The 19,049-nt window shown below is 40.5% G+C and overlaps 1 protein-coding gene across 4 annotated transcripts in view; it reads right to left on the reverse strand.

The window, feature by feature from the left end:
- The window catches only part of CARD11 (caspase recruitment domain family member 11), a 43,959-nt gene extending 33,860 nt beyond the window's left edge, over nucleotides 1-10,099 (reverse strand). For all 4 annotated transcript variants that reach the window (XM_014252788.2, XM_088064302.1, XM_005523011.2 and 1 more), the window contains exon 1: nucleotides 9,863-10,099. In XM_014252788.2, the coding sequence (XP_014108263.2) occupies nucleotides 9,863-9,875 (13 nt within the window). In that variant the 5' untranslated portion in view covers nucleotides 9,876-10,099. The remainder of the gene's footprint in view (nucleotides 1-9,862) is intronic.
- Between the last annotated feature and the right edge of the window lie 8,950 nt (nucleotides 10,100-19,049).

Below are 19,049 nucleotides of genomic sequence, written 5' to 3' on the forward strand. Positions count from 1 at the left end.
CTGACAACAAAATCATTTGCAGAATGTGCAGAAAAGCCCTTGTTTTAAATGCAGTGTTGCATTTGTGGCTGAGGTGAGGTTACACACAAGATGAGCACAAGCAAAGGGCTCCCACGCGTGAGGATTGATTTCTCCTATTTCTCATTCCTGCTCCAGGGCACAGCTCATAATTAGGGTCAGATTTTCTAAGAGCACAGGTGGTATTTAGGCATCAAAAGAAATGGCCAGATTTTTGCCAGATTTGCCCCAGACTGTGGGATAAGGGGGTGTTATGAATCACAGCACTGCTGAGCGTTAAGCACTTTTTACAATCAGGGCTTCTGTACACACTTAAATTGAAGTTGAGCACTTTCAAAAATCTTCTCACAACTGGAACATTCTTCAAATTCTAGGTATTGGAAGAATGGGCCTTTAAAGCTTTGTGAGGTGCTAATTTTTACATGACTAGGGAGCCACTCTCAATAGCACCTATAAATCTGGCTGGCAGCAGTATTTAAGTAGCTCTGGTTCTCTAGTGTTGTATAAACTCTGCAGCAGTGCACATTCCATGGGGAACAGGGCAGATGCTGTGTACCAGTGCTAACCTGTGTTAATTCTAAACTGTGAAATAAATATTTTGCTAGCTAACAGGTGATGACAAACACTGCAGATGCATCAATCTCTTTTCAGCATATTGTCTCCAGCTACAACTGAGATTTTAATAATTAAATGAAATTTTAAGCTTTGAACCATCTGAGACATAATAAAAGCAAGGTTCTTGCTACATGACTTTCTATGAGGAACCAAAACAAATTTATTTTTCTTATGCTCAAAAGCTACTACAGTGTAGAAACTGTATGAGGTTTTAGATTAGACTCTCCTTTCATCATTAGTTGCTCTATTTATCTTTTTTTTCAAAGCCGGTGAGTTCAGCCTTGCAGAATCCTTGCTGCTGACTCAGCTAACTGAGCCAAAACTCATAAAAATCTATTTAAAAAAGGTCCAATGATTTTATTTTCTAATCGTAAATATGAAATTTAATTAGCATCTCATTGCTAATGAAGTCACCATGGAAGACAAGACTGAGGAATTAGGCACAGGGATGGAACATCAAGTGTAAGACAAAGTAACTGTTATGCAGGAGCCAGTTTAACTCCTGCTTTTCTCCACTCATGTTTCAGGTATTTTAAGAACGATGGGCTTTTTTCACAGGTTTCCTTCTCTGAGAGCAAGGCCCTTCTATCCTCTCTGTGGCACTAATTATTTCATCATGATATCCCATTGTGTGAAATACAAAATAACAACAGGTAAGGTTCACTCTGGATTGGAAAAAGAAGCAAGGCAGAACAAGTTGGATCTGAATTCAAAATCCTGTTTTGTCATGAGCTACTCAGGTCAGCAAGTGTTTCAAATCCCCATTTGAAACATCCTCAAATTTCTCATCAAATGAGAAAAGAACTCCCGTTATTCTCTGAGGTATTGCAAACATCAGAAAGATTACAGGAATTTTTTTAAACTAAGTATATGGAGAATTTAAAAAGCATCTTCAAATAGGAATGTGTCCAGCTTTTTCATTATTAGCAATTTTAGAAGCTGTGTCCCAGGCTGACATCAGCACTGAGGTCAGCATTACTGGGTGGAATTCTGTCTACTGGGAGCATCCTCTGCCACCTGAGCAGGAGCAGGAGCTCCCTGAGCTCCAGAGAGGTTGGGACCTCTTGCTTTGGCTTCACCCTCCCAAGTGGGCAGGAGAGGGATCAGAGCAGCACAGCAGCACAGACACCTGAGCTGAAGGCAGGGACAGGTGCTCTCCTGGTGCCCCACTCGGTGCCTTGGTGAGGGAGCACAGAACACAGACCAGCACATGACGGGGGACTCGGTGCCACGCAGGCAAGTGCTGTGGGACAGCTCTGCAAGGGCTGGGGAACTGCACTAACCACAAACTGTGTGTGCTTTCTCCCCACACTCACACTGAAATTGTTCACAGCAATCAGTGTGGGAGGAAGTGTTTACAGGACCTTTCCTGAGAGTGACTAATCTTTAATAATTCCTGGATTGCTAGAAGAGCTTTAGCAGTACCTCTGTGAGTGGGCAAGCCTCTTGGGTGCTCTCAATGACAACATTCTCTGGGGTAAAAAGCAGTTTATTAGTGGTGGTCCTGGTTACCTACATACATCAGGACAGTTTCACATCAGTTTATACTGTCAGTCACTTGCAATAGCAAAGTCACACCCAGAGATGTTATCACAAGACTGACTGGGGTAACACTGCCCTTTTTATCTGCAGTGCTGATGCTGAGGTCAATGGTGGAGTTGAGGTGAACTGAGCAAGGACCAACAGCTTTCTCCAAACAACTGATGCACAGTCCCTGGTATCTTCAGTGCATCTTCACTATCTGCAGTGGTGATGGAAATTTCTGTAAATGAGACTTATTCCAGTTCAATTTCCTGAAACAACTGTTTCTTTCTAGTATTTATGATGCCACTTATTCTAGCAAGGAAAAAAGAAGGAATTAAACTTTCTCGCTCCGCATTTAGAGGGTCTGAAATGGACAATTCTGGTAAAGCATATTTTTAAAGAACAAGGCAAGTTTAAAGCTATGGCCATATGCTCCTTTTGGAGTTTTATATGCAAACTTTTAGCACTTAGCCAAAAATGTTGCTGTTCCTTTTCAGGACAGAATGGTCCAGCTGGTGGCTCAGAACCCACATTCAACCACCCACCGTTTTTTCTATGGATGAAATAAGGATTTCTGGTTTGGGCAGCCGAAGCTGTTTAGTTTGTCTTGGGCTCGTGTAAGGCCAAATTCAAGGTAGAGCAAATTTCTGGTCTGGGGTTACAGAGTTTGCTGCCTCCACATGAGGGGAGATGAGAGGTGGGCAGGAACCACTTCTAGACACAGACAACATAATAGAGAACTCCAGGATGTGTCATTGCCCAGCCCACAGAAGCTGATGCTCTGAGCTCAAACCCAGCACAGCAACCCAAACAACCTGGATTACTACAGCCAGCTGTATGTGTGAAGCATTCTCCACAAGAGAAAAGAACTGGAAGAATATCCCAAATGAAAATCTGACTTTTTCTAGAGAGTTTAGAGCACAATGGCCTGTCTGTTTTCAGGCAGGTTTTCTTTCATTTGCTGTGCTTTGTGCATTGCTTCACCTCTGTCACAAACTGGAGGTGAGTGATGCTTTCAGCTCTAAAGTCTGCTGGACAGAGAGAAGTTTGCCAGATGCCTTCTGTCACTTGATGGGACTGCCATGCATGGGCTGGGAATCAGAATCAGAGAGGAGGAGGAGGAGGAGGAGGAGAGGAGATATTAAACAAGACAAGTGAGGGGAGTCAGACAAACTGGTCAGGCTGAAGGGAGGGAGGACTTGGGATGTTCTGTGAGGACCAAAGGAGCAGTAACACTCTGCCTTTTCTCATGTTCTTCCCTCACAATATTTGAATGTTCAAATAATTTCTACTGTTCAGTCCCTTTGTCCAGAGACTCTACTTGAAGTGCTGCTGGCATTGGCTATTTAATAGCCAAAAATTCCTAAATGAATTCAATGTATATAATACTATCCTGCTCAAGAAGCTTTGGATTTCTCCACTATTATTATGTTGCAATGATGCAATTGCAACGAGTTTACATTTTTCTGCAATGCAGCAAATACTACAAAGTATCAGGAGCTTGTCACTGAATCCACAGCCTTCAAAGGGGCATTCAAATTCTGATCACTTCTGCCTCAGACCAAGCATTTTCCAGCTGTCCCTTGCAGGTGGAAATTCTTGCTGGTACTGTATTCTCACACAGCTGCTCAGGCCAGTACGGAGCCAGCCCCGCTCGCCCAGCCTGGCTGGGCAGTGATTCAGTGAAGGTGCTGCTGTCAATGGTGTTTAATCCAGCAAAACTGCCTGCATGCTGCTCTCAGTGTGGATATGGATGAGTTACAAAAACACCATTCTGCAGCGTAACACTCCATATGAAAATATTCGAGTATCACTTTCCCTTCAGGCCACAGACTTGCGGATTAAAAAACCCAACAGATTCAGCCTTTCCAGCCTTTCGGGAAATGTAAAACTCCTTCAATTTTTTGAACAAGTCAAGCAAAAGGAAAACATATTCTTTTCAATCCTAACACAAAAGTTTAAACATTTTTTTTGTTTCATACTACATTGGTATCTTTCACGGCATAAATTGCAAAAAAAGACAGAATAAAAGAAAGAAGGAAATTAAACCTTCAAAAATAAAACATGTTAGTCTTGGGTCTTTCTGAAAAATATGTAACTGGAAATACATGAATATGCTACTGGAAGGATGAAGCACACACAAAAGATTCTTCAACAAATAAATTTTGAGACTTATTCTGACTTGCTTTGGCAGGAGCTGTGAAGGAAGACTAGCAGTGTAGGAGCAGGGAAGAATCTTACTTTAAGCTTGTTTTTATTTTCCTCAGGAAAAAATCAGCTCAGCAATAGTAAAGAAGGTGGGAAAAATTGATGGAATTTTCTATTTTCAGTCACTGAAAATCATTAGTGAAAAGAGTTTGATGACCTCACTAACTACCTCATTATAAAGTACAAAAACCATACGGAATGTAAACTACCTTCACATGGTGCTCAGAGACATGATTTAGTGCTGGACTTGGCAATGCTGGGTTAGCAGTTGGACTCAATGACCTTAAAGGTCTTCTCCAACCTAAATAATTCTGTGATTCAGAAAAAGCCAAGCAATGAGATGCAGGAAGCAGATGCTGGATGGACACTGTGACTTGTTCTTGTAAAAGACTGGGATGCACCAGTAGACTTTGGAGAGGATGCACTGCAGGATGAAACTGCAACCAGGGAGGAAAGATTCTTTCAAACACAGACTCCATGGAATGGACCAGTTTGGACAGTGAGTAGTGTAGGTCACTGGTATTTGAATTGAGTTGTTAAAAGCCAAAAGCCTTCAAATGATCTTACAGATGTGATAATTTTTCAGTTCATGATCAAAGAGAAAAGTTTCAATCACCATTTTCATTGTATTTTGGAAATGTACTTGGTGTAAAAAGACTTGAAACACCCTTTGGGTATTTTCCCAGTTTCATCAGGATTCAGAATTCCTGAGGGAAATATTTTATAACTGTCTTCACTAGTGTTTAAAATCTTGGAGGAACTTATTTTTGTGCTCAAATATATTAAATGTATGTAACAACCTATTAAGTACATTCAGACTGATCTCAAATATGAGCACAGCCAGATTGGAGATGTTTTTACACATTTGGAGCTATAAAAATGAAGTGGAAACAATTCTTCAGCTGCTAATGACAACCATATATATACTGCTACCATACAGCTTGTTCTGCATGCAGATGGAAAAAAATTCCTTATCCCACTTTAAACAGAAACCTCATGCTACATTTGGTCTTCAGCATCTCAATTACAACCTGAGGAAAATTTTCCAGCAAACACCCAGTGCTCAGAGGACCAGTGGGAATCCTTTCCTTGGCTACACTGAAGTTGATTCCTCCCCTGAACTCCAAAAACCAGGGCTGACTTGGGCAAATATCAAGTACCTGTGTGTAAAGCCAAGCTGGCCTCAGGGACCAGAACAAACACATCCCTTAATACAACACCAAGTTACTTCACACAGAGAAATTCACTGAGGCAACAATTACTACAAATAATATCACACACACAGCTGTATATACATTTATCCTTTTGACAAAACCAGAATGTTACAGCATTTCATTTGACATTTCTGATAGATTTCCAGTGGGATTTGACAAATTTCTCTCTCCTTTTGAGCTGCTAAACAGATTCACTGAAGTAGACAGCATTTGAAAGTAATGCCCAATCCAGCCCTGAAGATAAAATAAGTTTTGCAGGACTAACATAACAGGAATAGTCTCCACACTACATGCTCAGCACTGGGAGCAGACAGTGAACAACATGTTGCCAGTTTTGGACGCTATTAGAAATGTGTATTTGCTTTTTATATATGAAAGCACAAAGCTCTTACCTGCTGGTAAAATGTTACATGTAGATCATTAAGCTTGTGAGCTCATGGTACCCACAAACTATCACCTTTCCTAGAGCCCAAATATTTGGCAGAAGGTTATGAAGGGAAGTGTTTGAAATCAAAGTCCAGAGGAGACCTTTCTCAACACTGACTCAAGTCATTGTGCAAAATTCAGCCAAGGGAATCCACTGTCCAGAGCTGGGATACTCTGTGACAGGGAATCTGGCAGAGCTGCTGTTTAGTCTAACTGCACTTTAAACAGCCTGGCACTGCATTCTCCTCCTGCCTGAGAGGAGCAGAAGTAGAGGGTTATATAGGGAGGGAATAGAGACTAAAGCAGCAGAGACAACGAAGCTTTTATCACTCATTGGATGTGTGCCACAGACACCAATTATATACATTTGACAGCAACCATTATAATTCCAGAGTCCTTGAACAAATCACAAGCAGAAAGGTTACCTTCCTGAATATGTTCATTGCCATTAAATAAGTGACCCAGACTAGAGGGTGAAGGCAGCACTTTAGAGAAAATTTGGGGGAAGGGTAGGGATGGAGAATATTATTGCATGTAGACCTGTAAAACCCCATCATTTGTTCTGAAAAAGGAATTGCAGGTTCACTGCAGATGCTGGATTCTCAGCAAAGCAGACAGTGTTCTGCAAATGCAAATCCCACAGACAGCAGCAGTGTCAAAACAGACAGGAGACAAAGAATTTTTCTCTCATATCAGTGGTGAAACTTGACCAGACTTAGTGGGGTTTATGGTTTTACTCTTCAGTTTGATAATCACATGGCATACTTCCATATTTCTTTTTAAGTTTAGATTGCTGTGGAGGCTACTGCCAAAGAAAGTTGCCATAGGTCAAACTCCACCATCAGTTACACAACTTAATGACCATATCTAAGTGAAAGATTTGTATTTCATGAAAGATGTATTTCAATATCAAAGAGAGAGTTGAGCCATCTGCTAACAAGTGGGTAGCTAAGGATCTCTATAAATTTCATCCTTTGTGAGCAATTATCCCATATATCTACTTGCTGAAAACCTTCACCAAGCAACTGTATAGAAACCAAGGTCATTTGGTAGATGGCATTCTGGTATCTTCAGCATATCCCAGTTATTTGGGATTCATCTTTCTAGAGATGGTCAAAATTTTCTTTAATTGTAACAGATACATGCAGTCAGATGGTTATTCCTTTTCCCCTACACTGAAAGTTCATTAAGAAAGTTTATTATTAAAGTTTATTTAACTCTTAATTAAGAGTTAAATCTAATTGGAAGTAACTATTTGCATAAAAACATGGAGTCAAACATGTGATTCTGAATTTCTGTTCTGGGGTTGACTCTTTTGACACAGCAATTTGCTGCAGAGGACAGAAAGTTTCCAGGCTCTTTCCTGCTGATATTTCTCCTCTTGATTTAAGAATTTGGGCAGAGACATACACACACAAAAATGAAATTTCTGCCTCCAGGTCCCCTTACAAATGTCACAACACACCTTTGACAACGTCCATTATTAACTCAACACAAACAAACTATGTGATGCAAAAGAAAAAGGAGGGAGGGAGGGAGAGAGAGAGAGAAGAGACGTTGTCTCAGCCAGTTTATTTATGGGAACCTTTACAAAGAGAACCAGTAACAGGGGGAAAAAATACTGATAAAACAAGGCACAAAATCCAAAAGTTTTGTAGAATGACTCAAAGGAATACAAATGCTGTTCCCATCACAAGATGAGTTGCAGCAGAGTAAGAAAGAGTCATATTAGACCTGAATGTATAAAATTAACATCTCTTCTTTTATTGTTCTAGGCTTGTGGACTTTTTGCAAGTTCCAAAAGGCAAGGATATTTTAATGTACCTGTTTCTGTATTCAGAAGAGAATGCTCCCAGCTCAAAGGCCACAGTTTTCTAGCTCTGAATCAGAAAGGATATCTTATAATTGCAAACATAAAAATTTAAGCTCCTTTCACTCGTAAGGAGATGGACAATTTGAGAGAGCCAGACAGATTGCTAAGAGAATTCTCCCACATAATAATTCTCTTATTAATTCAGCTGAGTTTAATAAGTGAACCTTTTTCAGTTCCCAAAAGACCACACCAGAACATCCATAGAAATAAATCTTCAGTCTCAATAGTCCAGCTTAAGAAGGTGAGGCTAAAAAGCTTCATCAAAGAAATGCAGTTATTTGTCATATCTGATTCAAAGCATACAAATTTGAGCATGGAATAATACCAGATATTGTCCTTGGATGCAGTTTTTAGCCATGTCTGATCTTGATGACTCACCAATATGTCTGGTATAAAAGACATGAGCTGTTTCCAGATCCTAGGAGCAAAGTTACTGCCACTACAGCATTGGAGTTGAGAACTCCTACCTCTGGGACTTGGAATCCCATAAGAATCGAAACGACAAAAACTATGCCAGTGTCAGATCAGAAATTCTGCTGTGGGGCAGGACTTCCAGAAGTTTATTAAGTTTAGTAAAAAGATTTATGAACAATTAGAAGTATTTTTTACAGTTTTCCAAAGGCATTTTGAATTGTGCTCTCCAGTTTTTTCACCTACCTTCAGTCCCATCACTAAGCTCTTTCTCTGCTCAGGTTGCATATTCTGCAGAGGAAAGAGGAGCTGAGAAACTGCAATACTTCCTCTGCTTCCCCTGCAGGCTGGCAGCAGGGATTGTAAGGCAGCAGTGCAAGCCCAGCTGCATCAGCAGTTCCTCCCAGTTTGAATGCAGTATAAAGATAAGAACAGATAGAGAAACCTGGTGGAGAGTTGTGGTAAGGAGGTAGGAAGGAGTGGGATGGCAGAAGGAGAAGGGATAGAATACACAAAGTCAGGGCAGGTTCTATTTGAGAGTGGAGAGGAAGACAAAGGGGGTTACAGGTGTTAGAAAATGCTGTTTGTGAGACAAAGAAACAGGGACGGGATGACAGTGATTATTCGTTGTGAATGACTAAATATGAGTCTGGGCATTGGAAGGAAGCGAATGCAAGTGTAAAAGTCTCCTATTTTGAGATGCATCCCCAAAACTGTAAATATACAAATACTGCACATGGCCATGGAAAGGAATGTCAGGAAAGAGACGTGTGTGCAAGGACAGCCCAGTGGAGAGGCAACATCTCTCAGAAAAGGATCCTGCCAGGGCAGCAGACACAGGAGAGGGGATGGAGCAGGAAGCAGGAGTGTGAAGTGTGAAGCTGGAGGAACAACGGGAAAGGGGAACACAAGAGCAAGAAGGAACTGACAGAGGGGAAGGAGGGAGAGTTTAAAAACTTAAGGGAGGATGTGCAGTCTAGTGCACAGGCACGAAAGAGGCAGAGGGAAAGGAAAGGAATGAAGAAGGGAAATATTTGTCACACAGAAAATACTCTTGATGGCATAAAAAGGCATAACAAGATGGTGAAAAAGATAATAAGAAATAGAGAGGGTTGAGAATAGAAAAAAGGAAGTGAGAAGAACAAACAAAAAGAGGAAGAAAACCAAATAAGAAAGATTTTACTTGTTAACAGAAAGCATAAATCTCAGTGAAGAGATTTACAGAGAGGGCTAGAGCACAATATGGGCAGAACAAGAAATTCCCTGGAGACCAGTGCTGATGATCAGTCCTTCATCTCCCCTCTCTAGACCTCCATATTAACTCTCTTTCCCAGTGCACATTTGCACCTCCAGCTACAGATTCTTGGCCTCCCTGAACCTTGGGCTCCAAGGACCGGCGCACGCAAAGTACCAGACCTGTTGAGGGCAAGGAAAGCACAAACGCAACCATTTTCAAAGAAACTTTTGAATATCAATGCAAAAAAAAGGTGAAAGTAGAACTTTCAGTGATCAGAGCCAAGTGCTGTGGTAGGCAGCAGGGAGGTGGAGCTGCTCTGCCAGCTGCTTTCCTTACCTTGGGTGCTCATGAGTGACCGGCCGCCTCGCTGCAGCTGCTGCAGGCTGCACTCTCTACGTTGTCTCCATGCAATTGTCAGTGTCCCTCCAGAGTCTTGGAGAGGTTATTTGTGCTCTGCAGCTGTTGATAAGTAAAGGAAACTCAAGGAGTGAAACACCCCCTGGTCCCCAAAGTACAGAAGTTTTGGGAGAATCAGGAATGAAAGAGGCTGGGGCACTGGTGGCAGAACGAACAAAGAGCCACACAGAAAGTAAGAAAAAGTGTGTCAGAGACTGGGAGGGGCGGAGAAGGAAAATGCAAAGATCTGACAGGAAACCAGACTATAAATCTGCTTCGGGTTGAAAAAAACACATTTCTGCTCCCCAGCGATAGGGCCTGTTTGCAAATGACTCTGCAGGCAGGTGACAGCAGAGCCCTGTCGCAGCAGGCAAGCAAACGAGGAGGCACCCTTGCCCCTTCCCAGAAGAGTGGTGGGCAGAGGTGGAGGCAGCACAAACACCTGGCTCAGACACAAAAAGCTGCCTGTCTCCACTGCCTCACTTCCAGCTCACTTCCAGGGCATGTTTTCCTCAGGTATAAGGGGATGTGCTTAACACCAGCCTGGCTGGTGCTGTGCCTGTCACAGCACAGGGCAGCAGCCCCGGTGTCTCAGGGCACTTGCTGGTAGAAAGCAGGTGGGAGAGAAAAAAGAGTGAAGAAACTGAAGAAAACAGGGTTTCAAGAACAACAGTTCCAGGTAAAAGGAGTTCTGGGTTTTCCCAAGGTTTCAAAGGTTTTTCCTCAAAGCATCAATTTTATCGAAAGATTCTTTTGCTAAAAATGTAGTCAACAAAGTTTGCTTTATGCATCAGATTATTTTACAGTTGAAGGATGCTTTAAACAATGTTTTCCAAAGGGAGTCTTTTTCTGACACAAAGAAGCTGCAGGATCTTGTATTGCTTCAATGCTGGACTCCAGGCTTAAGGCCAGCATGAAAAGCCAGCCCCTGGTGGGTCTCACAGAGGACATTTACCTGTAGGCTGAAACCAGGAGCCTCCCTACAGCCAAACCCACCAGAGCAAAGTCACTCAGTCCCTGTCTTTGCTGTTCTCTGGGTCCTGCAGAACCAGGAGTCACCATCACCTCTAGAAACGTCCTTGAGTGCTGCTGCCACCCTGCTCAGGGTTCCAGAGCCCAAATCCCTTGCATGGTGTGCTGGTTCTTGCACAAGAACAGGTACAGCTTGACTCCCAATCACTCCTGAGCTTTTACATTTACACTGGGCAGATGTGCACAGGTGAAACCTCACTGCAGTCAGGTTCTGGATGTGTGAGGGACAGAGAGAAGAACCCTCAAAGAAAGGATGAGTGTAACAAGGATGCCAGTGTGCAAGGGTGACACAAAGGTCACCAGTCCAGCTACGAGTGCAAACTCATCAAATTACAGGAACAATAATGGGGAATTTGAGCAGAGTCACCCACAGGTTTTGCTGCCTGTAATACCTTCTGCTCCCTCATGATTTTTGCAAGGTTCAGTTTTTCTTTGAGGGTGACTAGAAAAAAACAAGTGTGTATATATGGGCATGGGCATCTGTTTATTTCCTGAGAGAAAATAACTGAAATAAAATCAGAAACACTAGCAAAATAAGCATAAGTGACCTATGAGAGATAATTTAGGAATGTGTGTAGGGGGAAAGCATGATGACAGTAGTGGAGGGAGAGAATAAGAAAGGAAAAAGTATTTGGTAGAGAATAAAGCAAAACACAACAAATGGAAAATAAGTACAAAAGAACAGTGGAAAAACTGTTAAAGGATAGAGCAGCGTCAAAGAGCAGAATAGAGGAAGTGAGGCGATACAGTGAAAAGAAATGTAAAGAAAATAGAGAAAACACATGGCTCAAAGTTTTGCTACAATAACACAAAGTGTTCTTACCAAACTGAAAATCTGAAGCCTGCAAAAATTTTAAGGGTGCAGAATACATTCCAGGCAGCAAAACAAGGCGGGCTGCTCTGCACCAATCCTCCCCTATGTTTTCTCTAATTTCACATGTTTGTAACTGTACCTGGACTGGTGAGGGTCTAAGTTTATCCATAAGGATTATTCTGAAAGGGATTCTAGCAGCAATTTCAGTTCTCTATCCCAAGACCTCCAAGATTAAGGAAGGCAGGAATTTCTGTCTCCTGCTGAGCAACAGAAGAACTTGCTATGTCCCTACCAATTTTTTTCCAGTGAGGACTATACTATGATGTGTTACTTTTATTCTTGTGCAACTTTACCAAAATTCAGTGCTGAACAAACTTGGAGCTACATGTGACAAGGTTCAGGAAAAACTGCTTTGAGCAGCCAAAAATCTCTCCATGTGACAACTGCACAGGTGAGGTTCTGCAGTTTCTGACCAGGGGAAAATCAGTGAAACTTTGGGGGAAAACAGTGAAATAGAGCTGTAATTCTTCCATCAAAACCAATACAAGTCACTTTTGAGTTGAGCTTTCTGCTGCTTTCACAGAGGAAGCTGATTTGTGCATGCAACAGAGGAACCATTTTAAGCACAGAGAAACTAACTCTACTAGCAGGAGGCTTTGTGGCTTCACTTCAATTTTAAAATCATAGATCTTCCACACATGGTTCCTAACCTGAAAGGACAAAAACATGCTAAAAATTCAAATCAAAACTCACCAAGTCTCATTACAGTTTTGTCCTTCTGTCCTTGATTTCTTCAGCAAACAGGCTATCGCCAGCACACTCTGAAACTGCCCTACAGAGCCAAGCAAGGGGTTAGGTATCATTTGTTCCTGTTCCTGCTTTTGCTTTGTTTAATGCTGTAGATTAGAAACACATCAAAAACTACAGTAACTGTTTTAAAGAAGATGCCACATTTCCATGGGTTTAAAGTGACACCACAGAGATGAAGCAATTATCCAGCAAAGCCTGAGCAGCTTTAAGGAATCTATCATAGAAATCAAAGAACCTAAAATTCTCATAGTCATAAAGGGTTTACTGGCAAACTGAGATTAGCTGAGCAGGATACAGTCATCAATCACAAAGCCACATGTAACTGAGTATCAACTCTCTTTTAAAAGAATTTACAATCTTAATCCCAATTTTCAGGTGTAAAAAATTCTCTCAAGCTATAAAAAAAGTGTTATGGTGTGGCTGCAATTCCTTGAGGCTGGCAGACTGAAGTTATGTGTTTCACACAATATAAGTGTAGAAAATAATTATGTTCTATAAGGCAACCAAAAAAACATGAAAAACTTCGGATGCATCACCTAAAATAGAGCAAAAAGCTGCAGAGTTTGAACCAGAGGCTTTCCTGGCCCAAATGCAGGGTCTAGGAGCCTGACAGATAGAGTTCTAAGCAAGAAGTATTTCTTTTTAATTTTTATTTTCTACAGTTCTACTGGAACTTTCAGTTTAACAGGCTGTCCAGTTAAAGGTTAACAGTAAACAAGACTTTTTTTTTGTTATTGGTGTTGGCTGTGGCTTCTCAGATTTCTTTCATTAAACTTGGTGCAGGAAACAATGAACTGCACCTCTGCTTTCAAAGGAACTCCTCTTACCTGAAAGTCCCCTGGAAGGACACACCTGGAATGTTTGCTGTCTCCCTCCTTCCCAGAGACTTCAGAAAAAAAAGGGAATATTTAGTTCCTTCCAACTGGTCTAATTCTGCAGGATCTGAGCCCTGGTGGTACAACCTGAATGAGGTTACATTTTAAATCCTTTGATGCTACTGTACCTTCCCATCCTCCAGGCTTTTACTTTGAGTTCCTTGCATAAAAAAAGCCAGCAAAATTTCAAGGTTATTCTATTAGGTGATCAACCAGTGGAGAAGATTTGGAATCTTAGATATTCCTCCCCATTTTTGCTGGCCTCCTACACATTTTGCCCGGGGGCGACTTTCATATCAGAACATCATTACTGGGGTCTAGAGGGAAAGTTTCTCTCCTTTCTCCTTCTGTCTCTCACACAGGAATCACATATACATATAATTCCTATGGGAATATCGGTGTAAGGTTCTTGTATACCACAATGTCCTCCAGAAGGCCTTTTTAAAGATTCATCAGCTCTAGGTCAGAACTGAAGTTTCTTCAGAGCTTTAAATATCTGCAAAATGAAGAGTTAAAAAAAACAATCAGCATTTGGAAGTAAAGAAACACTAAAATGTCCAGCTTGTAATCTGCTGCTCTTATTCTTCTGTTCCCTTCTTCTCCCAAGAGAGCCATCCCAGCCCATGAGGAGACTGCCCTTGACTCCTTATCAGTGCAACAGTCCTGAAAATCCCTGGATACCAGAAACGCATTTCACAAACTACTGATTTGAGAACTAATATATTGCATTTCTCCTGCATGCCTGAGCACAGCAGCACCGTATATATTGTTAACACAACCCTTCCAACTCCTTAGAGCAGAGAAACAGAAGTATTAAATATTTTCCCCATTTTACATATTTTATATTATCAGCCTTGCTCAACTATCCTTAGAGACTATCACTCTTACTTAAGGATGCTCACAATTTATCATTTTTCTCTGGAGATCTGACTTCCAGAACAGAAGTATTTCCCTATTCAATTCACCAGCCTGTGCATAAGCAGCTGTTAGTGTTCATCTGCCTTTTCTAGGCATTAACATCAAAAATGCCCCTTGATCTTAAAAAGTGACACACAGCGTGGTTTCTTTAGCACCTTTGGGGGTAATGGTTTAAATCCAGCAGGGAAATGTTCTCATCTATAGGTTTATGATACACATTTAAACAGTGTTTCAATTGCCTCAACTATGAAATAAGATGACAGGTAAACATATATCAGAGAGGAACAGAGAGCATAAAATTCCCTCTTTCATTTGACAGTGGTGGGGCTTACGTGGTTTTGCACAAAATGTACAGTCTCTGTCAAGTTTGACAGTGTTATGGGATTTATCCCAGTCACCTGTTAGCATATTCACCCATTGTGGAAAATCTGGGTTCAAATCCATTCTGGGATCTGCGTTCACAGTCCATGGCACAAAAGACCAGCCCTCCACTGAAGCAAAGAACCCAGATCTGGGTTTTTGATAGGAAAAAGGGGAATAGCTTTAAGGTGAAAGAGGGTAGATTTAGATGGGATTTTGGGAAGAAATTCCTCTCTGTGAGGGTGGTGAGGCACAGTTTATCCAGAGAAGCTGTGGCTGCTGCATTCCTGGAATTGTTCTGGACTGTATTGGGCAGGGCTTGGAGCAACCTGGGATAGTGGGAGGTGTCTCTGCCCATGGCAGGGGGTGGAACAAGATGGGCTTTACAGTCCCTTCCAACCCAAAGCAGTCTGGGATTCTACAGTTCTGTGATTCTCTGACCAATTCTGCCCTTTCTTGAGGCATAAGGGAGAGAAACTCCAGACTCTGTGATGCTCTCTCCAGAAGAGTCAGAGTTAATTTAGTGTTATTCCAGCAATTCTCTTGCTCTTACACTTACATGATTCATCAAAATTGGGCATGAGCCATAGCTCAGGTGCTTATGCTCTTCCGTATGTTCTTAATTACATGTCCATAGGGCTTAAAATCCAAGGATCTTTAAACCTTCCAGACAAATGATTTAGTTTCACAGCAACCAATGAGTTATATATTCATATCCTTCCTCAATGGATGATGAGACAAAGTGTTGGAGAGGTAACAAAGGAATGTTTCCTCTCCCTTACAAGTAAATATAAATAAAATAGCTTTTTCACACAGTTCAATATTTTGGTCTATGAAAAAAAAAACCCAAAACCTAAACCAATACCACCACAACAGGAAGAAGTTAAGAGATCATGGCAGACACTTCTAAAACAATTTTTTTTTTTTAAATAAAGAGGCAGAGGAAGAAATCCAATTAAATCCAATTACTATCATTGAAAAAAAAAACCAAACATGGATAGAATTCAGATCATTGTCACCAGAACAAATACAGGAAAAAAATTATTTTAGTTCAACAACTTCTATTAAAATTTTTTTCTAAATAAATTAATCAGTCTCATATCTCACCTTTTGCTTAAAACACAAAGTCATCTTTCCCCATTTATACGATAGTAGCACTGTCGATATATATTCTGAATATTAGACTTAAGGATTTAACATATCTGGAATCTGAAGGATAATCTATCAAACTTGAAATTTAGTAGATGCCAGGAGAGGTGAGTTACTTATTTTTGTTTGTTTGTTTGTTTTAAATTGGAAATGATTCTTGTCTTCCTTATAGGTCAGCATTTATTACAATTAAAAGTATGCATATTTTAATAGAGACAAATTGAAAAACAACTGCTCAGTTTTAATGGATCACATTCTTCAACATTTTATCTTTTTGAATCTATACAGATTCTTCAATAGGTCAGGAGGAGGAAAACTTGTGCTGAGAGCACTAAGATACCATACAGAAATAGCAATGTTAGAGTTAATTAATAATATGAATGATGTAATTTCTAAACCAAGAGTTATATATTAATCCACATAGTTCAAATGGCAAGGGGACATTTTCCACAGTTTAAATATCCAGGGAATGCAACACAGACCTGGAAGTTAGGGATTTTTACCTTTCATTACAGGTCTTCTGCATCCGGCATGATTCACAGAATCCACCGGTGCTTCTCTCTCCCCTGTAAAGAGAACCACCACACCTTTGAACTTGAAACTGTTACATAAATGTGTCAAAATCAGAGCATGAAGCTCCACGTCAGCATATCATCAGTACACCTCAGAAAAGCAAGAATTCCTGTATTGAGTCACACCAGAGATCCATCTCTGCCAGACAAGAGCAAGTGCATGTTCCCAAAGCTGGAAACTGAAGCCGTCCTTACGTAAATGCAGCTCCACTGCAGGAACAGGAGCTGGTTCATTACAGAGGAGAACAGAGATAAGCTTATGAAACAGGAATTTGCCACAAGCAACTTGGGCTAAGTTAGTAATTTGATGGAAAAGTTATCAGATCCCAGAGGTCAGACTGAGATATTACCATGTTATGCCTTATTTCTCCTTATTGTTTCCCTCAAATAGAACAAGCTTTAGCCAACATCACATCGAGAGTTATTCTGCCAAAACAGCAATGATCATTTCTGAAAGCAGAGGATTCTGAGGCAGGATAGGAACATTTAATGTTTTCCAAGCAAGGGAAAAAGGGCAGAAGCAGCAGGTAGTGGAGAGTTCTTGAGAGGTTTTTAACAGCCTGTGAGACTGAACTGGCCCCAGTGGCTGAGCTGACAGAAATCCCGATGTCCCACTTGATCAGTATGTGGGATTTCTCTATGACTTGCTATTTATAAATTACTTTTTCATCTTTGGATGTATTTGTTCTCCCAAGATCTCATGTTAATTTTCTTTTTAACTGTGTAGTTCCCAAGGGAAGGACTCTGAGCATTCCTGTAGAAGAGTTCTTAGGATGCATATAAATACTGGTCATATATCACAGCACATTTTACATATGTGAGATTAAACATAGCCATAAAACTATATGACTGCTATTTATTGATCCATAAATGAATACCTGGGTTGGAATTTTTAATATTTCTCTTCGAAACAATAGTGTAGGTTTCTGGAAGCTGTGATTTCTCACTGCATGACAAGAGTGTTAGAATATTTAATACAATAGTTACATCGATGGGACTTTCACTTCATTCCAATGCCCACATACCCACACTCATTACAGGCCATGAAATTTCTAACAAACATTAATTCACTTATCATTCATGGAGTTACTTCTGATGCACCTGATGTAATAGAATATAGATAACCCATCTCAAAATAAGTAATGGAAATGAAATTAATTCAAGCACACATAGGTCTAGGTTTTTATCTGTAGATCTAAATTGCCACGATTTTAATAACTTCTTAAATTTATTACATTAATAGATAATGATATCTAATAAAACTGAAGCCTGATTTTATGAGACATTGCACTAATTATCTGGTTTGATGTGTTAATCACTGATTCTTGTATAAAACATACCAGACCACTGCTGAGTTTACTGACCCCCACTCATTCATAGAAATATGCCTACATTATATTTTGTATAAAGGAGACAAAGGACAAGAGAGAGAGATGGGCACAGTCCTTTCATATAAAGCTGAAAAAAATTGTCTAAAATTCACAGCACTGCATAGTGCTTTAGACTTATTTAAGAGTCTAAAAAGTTTTGGAGAGAACAAAGAAACCATATTGTCTATTTCTGAAAAGATATGAAATTATTCATTAATCCTCTTTTGGCTCACCAAAATATGAAAAATTTCTTATAAACTTGTAGGCTTAAAATTCCAGTGAGTGAAACCTGTAAATTTTAAGAAACCCCAGTGACTCCTAAATTGGACTTTCAGTGAGACAAAGAAGCAATAATCTGAAGAGTATTGACAGAAAGAGGGAACTACCATTTTATATCAGGATTTAGAGAATGATATATTCCCCTTGCAACTACTCTATCCAATTCCTATCCTTACACCATGAACCAAACTAAATTCTCTACTCTAGCACAGATCTATAGAGCTCTCTCTCTACACCAATATAACTGAGGAATTTAACAGCTACTCACACTAATCCTGACAATTTATCCACAACAAAAGAATTCTTTCTCAAAATATACCCAGACAGCCTTTTGCTAATGACCTCCCTGTTGCTAGGGCCTGGCCTGCCTTTCCCCTGAGCAGAAGTTATGCCTGTCTTGTACCTCAGGTTGTTGTATTTCTCTGAGCATGAGGAATGCAAGCGTGCATGGAGTGGATTTACTCTCACTGTATTTAACTGCTCACTAATAGGTGATTCAAGGTTTTTTAGCATTATCTACTTAATGAACAAGACAGGACACTTCCTTCAGGAATGGTCAGCAATCCATTTTTGGCTGTGCAAGCTTCCCAGGGGAAAAGTCAAGTGTTTGAATAAGGCTATGGTTTGGGTCTTAAGAGATTTAACACATTGACAGCGGGCTGTCACGAAGGCTGCGAGCTGCTTGGAAAACCATCGGTCTTCCACTTACACAGCAGGGAATGCATTTCCTATGAACATTCTCTGAAATCTTTGTCCTATTCTATTCTTACAGGACCTAAGTGGTCAATGCTAGAGGCAAGATGCTCACAAAATATCAGAGAAGTTGAAACAGGAAATCTGTTTTTTTCCCATTTAATTAATTTTTAATACAGAAGGTCTAGGAAATGTTTCACATTTGGATGCAGCCTGTGTCTCAAAACACCCCCAAAGTAACTAAGCAATGATGTA

Source organism: Pseudopodoces humilis, chromosome 18 (genome assembly GCF_049639895.1).
Source record: "Pseudopodoces humilis isolate 2021_Gansu_Grassland_sample_001 chromosome 18, ASM4963989v1, whole genome shotgun sequence".
Classification (NCBI taxonomy): Eukaryota; Metazoa; Chordata; class Aves; order Passeriformes; family Paridae; genus Pseudopodoces; species Pseudopodoces humilis.